This window comes from Clupea harengus, unplaced genomic scaffold (assembly GCF_900700415.2).
Source record: "Clupea harengus unplaced genomic scaffold, Ch_v2.0.2, whole genome shotgun sequence".
Taxonomy (NCBI): domain Eukaryota; kingdom Metazoa; phylum Chordata; class Actinopteri; order Clupeiformes; family Clupeidae; genus Clupea; species Clupea harengus.
Window position 1 is genome coordinate 175,001 of NW_024879577.1, and position 5,000 is coordinate 180,000.

The 5,000-nt window shown below is 46.6% G+C and overlaps 1 protein-coding gene across 1 annotated transcript in view; it reads left to right on the top strand.

The window, feature by feature from the left end:
* pth3r (parathyroid hormone 3 receptor) overlaps window positions 1-5,000 on the top strand; it is a 26,845-nt gene that overhangs the window by 7,974 nt on the left and 13,871 nt on the right. Inside the window, exon 2 of the mRNA XM_042704046.1 lies at window positions 2,795-2,900. Coding sequence (XP_042559980.1) covers window positions 2,795-2,900 — 106 coding nt within the window. The remainder of the gene's footprint in view (window positions 1-2,794; window positions 2,901-5,000) is intronic.

Sequence of the window (5,000 nt, forward strand, 5' to 3'; positions counted from 1 at the left end):
GCAGATCAGGCTGCATGTGTGTATGTGTGTGTATGTGTGTGTGTGTGTGTGTGTGTATGTGTGTGTATGTGTGTGGAGATGTGTATGTGTGTGTGTGTATGTGTGTGGAGATGTGTATGTGTGTGTGTATGTGTGCATGTGCGTGTATGTGTGTGGATATGTGTATGTGTGTGTGTGTGTGTGTGTGTGTGTGCATGTGCGTCTGGATGTATGTGTGTGTATGTGTGCATGTGCGTATGTGTATGTGTGTGTGTATGTGTGCATGTGCGTGCGTGTGTATGTGTGTGGATATGTGTATGTGTGTGTGTATGTGTGCATGTGCGTCTGGGTGTATGTGTGTGTATGTGTGCATGTGCGTGTATGTGTGTGTGTGTGTATGTGTGTGTATATGTGTGTATATGTGTGTGTGTGTGTGTGGATATGTGTATGTGTGTGTGTATGTGTGCATGTGCGTGTGTGTGTATGTGTGTGGATATGTGTATGTGTGTGTGTATGTGTGCATGTGCGTCTGGGTGTATGTGTGTGTATGTGTGCATGTGCGTGTATGTGTGTGTGTGTGTATGTGTGTGTATATGTGTGTATATGTGTGTGTGTGTGTGTGGATATGTGTATGTGTGTGTGTATGTGTGCATGTGCGTGTGTGTGTATGTGTGTGGATATGTATATGTGTGTGTGTATGTGTGCATGTGCGTCTGGGTGTATGTGTGTGTATGTGTGCATGTGCGTGTGTGTGTATGTGTGTGGATATGTGTATGTGTGTGTGTATGTGTGCATGTGCGTCTGGGTGTATGTGTGTGTATGTGTGCATGTCCGCATGTGCGTGTGTGTGTATTTGTGTGTATGTGTGCATGTGCGTGTGTGTGTGTGCGTGTGTGTATGTGTGCATGTGCTTGTGTGTGTGCGTGTGTGTATGTGTGCATGTGCGTGTGTGTGTGTGCGTGTGTGTATGTGTGCATTTGCGTGTGTGTTTATTTGTGTGTATGTGTGCATGTGCGTGTGTGTTTATTTGTGTGTATGTGTGCATGTGCGTGTGTGTTTATTTGTGTGTATGTGTGCATGTGCGCATGTATGTGTGTGGATATGTGTATATGTGTGTGTGTGTGTGTGTATGTGTGCATGTGCGTGTGTGTTTATTTGTGTGTATGTGTGCATGTGCGCATGTATGTGTGTGGATATGTGTATATGTGTGTGTGTATGTGTGCATGTGTGCATGTGCGCATGTGCGTGTGTGTTTATTTGTGTGTATGTGTGCATGTGTGCATGTATGCATGTGTGTGTGTGTGTGCATGTGTGTGTGTGTGTGTATGTGTGCATGTGTGTGTCCACTCAACAGCAGGACACAGCAGATCAGGCTGCGTGTGTGTTAGCTGCGTGTGTGTTAGCCGTGTGTGTGTAAGCCGCGTCTGTGTTAGCCGCGTGTGTGTAAGCCGTGTCTGTGTTAGCCGTGTGTGTGTTAGCCGTGTGTGTGTAAGCCGCGTCTGTGTTAGCCGTGTGTGTGTATGCCGCGTCTGTGTTAGCCGTGTGTGTGTAAGCCGCGTCTGTGTTAGCCGTGTGTGTGTTAGCCGCGTGTGTGTTAGCCGTGTGTGTGTAAGCCGCGTCTGTGTTAGCCGTGTGTGTGTAAGCCGCGTCTGTGTTAGCCGTGTGTGTGTTAGCCGCGTGTGTGTTAGCCGTGTGTGTGTTAGCCGTGTGTGTGTTAGCTGCGTGTGTGTTAGCCGTGTGTGTGTGTTAGCATCACTCGGGCTTTGATGACAAGTCCGCCCCCTTCCCTGACCAGTACACATGGGACCCCTCCCTTCTCCACCTCTCTGTCACCCATGGAGGAAAACTTAAAAGAAAGAGCCCAAAGTCACACACACACACACACACACACACACACACACACACACACACACACACACACACACACACACACACTCACACACACACACACACACACACACACACACACACACACACACGGAGGAAAACTTAAGAGAAAGAGCCCAAAGTCACACACACACACACACACACACACACACACACACACACACACACACACACACACACACACACACACACACACACACACACACACACACACACACACGGAGGAAAACTTAAGAGAAAGAGCCCAAAGTCACACACACACACACACACACACACACACACACACACACACACACACACATGGAGGAAAACTTAAGAGAAAGAGCCCAAAGTCACAGACACACACACACACACACACACACACACACACACACACACACACACATGGAGGAAAACTTAAGAGAAAGAGCCCAACATTTTGTAGAAGTGTCATGAATGGCTTATTTCTCGTTAAAGGTCAAGTCTGTGATTCTGGCGAGTGGTTGTTGATATGTGAGCTCATCAGCCAATCGAATTACACGCGTCCTTGTCTGTGCTCCTGAAGGAACGGGTTGATTGGCTGGAATAGTGTATGGCTCGCTCCGAACCACGTTGTTTGTGTCCCATTGACAAATCGAGGACTGTGTTCGCTGAATTTGACAAGTGCATTGGATTAGAATCGCGGAGTCCACGTTTAAGAAAGGATGCTTCTCGTCACTGGAAATCTTCCCTGGTTCATACATCTTTGGTGCTGGCGGCAACTGAACATCAACATTTTGTTTAGCATCAACCTGGCATTAACTGCCGTCAACATTCCTAGTATAGCACAGTAGCACAGAAGTGTGTGTGTGTGTGTGTGTGTGTGTGTGTGTGTGTGTGTGTGTGTGTGTGTGTGTGTGTGACATCTTAGCCAACCAGTAGCCATGTATTTCTCTCTTCCCACTCGTAGATTGACGCGGATGACGTCATCACCAAGAACGAGCAGATCTACCTTCTGATTGGTGCAGGGGCCAAGTGTAATCGGAGCATCCGTGCCCTACTCAGCTCAGTGAAGGGTAAGTGTATGTAAATATGTGCATACTTAAATACTTACAGCAGGGACGTTCACCGGAATTTTGAAGGGCAGTTGCTCTGCCCTGGAAAAAAGGGGCAACACGTTCATTTTTGTCACCGCCCCCGTCCCCTGGACGCATATTTTGCCTATATCACTTGAAACTGTCACTCACCGCCGCCGCCACGCCCCCGTCCCCTGGACGCTTATTCCGCGATTATTTTATCTAGGCCTACATGAAGTTCTGCAGCCATAATACTATTTAAAAAGAATATATATTTCCTTCGGAGGGGCAACTTCAGTCGAGAAGGGCACACGGGCAGTTGCCGAGCAACCTTAGCCCCCTCCTGTGCACGTCCCTGACTTACAGTATGTACTCGCGGAGCTGAAGGGTGCATAACGGCTGTCCTGTCTTAGTGCACTTGACGATGGATACTTAAATGCCAACAGTATGCACTCTAAGGATCTGAGTGTGTGTGAGTGTGTGTGAGTGTGTGTGTGTGTGTGTGTGTGTGTGTGTGTGTGTGTGTGTGTATGTGTGTGTGTGTGTGTGTGTGTGTGTGTGTGTGTGTGTGTGTGTGTGTGTGTGTGAGATAATGTGAGTGTGTGTGTGTGTGTGTGTGTGTACTCGCGGAGCTGAAGGGTGCATAACGGCTGTCCTGTCTTAGTGCACTTGACTATGGATACTTAAATGCCAACAGTATGCACTCTAAGGATCTGAAAGTTGGACAGGTGTGTACTGTTTCGGTAAACTTAATTATCTATACTTAAATATTTACAGTATGCAGTCTTAGGATATGAAGGATGTGTTGGGGCTGCCTGGTTTCAGTGCACTTGATTATTTATGCTGAAGTGTATACTCTTGGGATGGGATTTTTCTCTGAAGGATGCAGAAAATGTGTCCAGTGCACTTAGCTATGCGTACTGAAGTACATGAAGCTAAGTATATTCTTAAGATCTGAAGGTTGCCAAAAAGCTCTGAGGATCTTAATAAGTCTTATTAGAATGAATTAGAATACTAATTAAGGAACTATACACATTCCCATTGTGAGTGTGTGTGCGTGTGTGTAAGTGAGGGAGAGAGAGAGAGAGAGAGAGTGTGTGTGTGAGTGTGAGTGTGTGTGTGTGTTTGTGTGTGTGTGTGAATGTGAGAGTGTTACTAAGATGATTCCTAAACGAACCATGCACACTCCCAGTCTTACACTGCAAATCCCTGGAAGATTTTTTAAACAAAGTATATTATGGGACTTTTTACTTCCCAAGCGGTCTTCTCAAAGGTCAGCACTCTTCTGCCCAGTAGTATTCTTCTCAAAGGTCAGCAGTCTTCAAGTAACTGTGCATGGATGTGTACATCAAGCACACTATACTTTGGTTCATTAAATAATCATGGCACAGTTGTGCATGTATGATCTGTGTGGTGAGGCATACATTCATTTGAACTTTCCCGTGGGAATCCAGTGTGGTTCTGGAACACGCCTGTGGAATCCTCACACTGGACCCTCTAGAATCACAACATGCCCCAGTTTTCTCATACTCTTAACTTCTGTGCTGGTGGCTTGGAGAAAATATGCATCACACACACAGACACACATGCACACACGAACACACATGCACTCACACACAGATATGAACACACACACACACGGACACACACACGCACACACACACACACACATAAACACACATGCACACACACACACGGACACACACACGCACACACACACGCACACACACACACACACACACACACACACACATGCACACACACACACGGACACACACACGCACACACGGACACACACACACACACACACATGCACTCACAAACACACATGCACTCACACACACAGACACACACACACACATACCAAAGTTGTGTGCATGTTGTGCACGTCCAGATTAGAAAAACAAAAGCTCCTGTTCGCGTAGCCTTGGTGTGTTTGAGACCAAGGGCAAACTCAAACTCAGCCTCATCAGTGAGACTCACGCATTGCTTTACATTTACATTTACATTTAGTCATTTAGCAGACGCTTTTGTCCAAAGCGACGTACAAGGGAGAGAACAGTCAAGCTAAGAGCAATAAAAAAGCATGGTGTAACAATA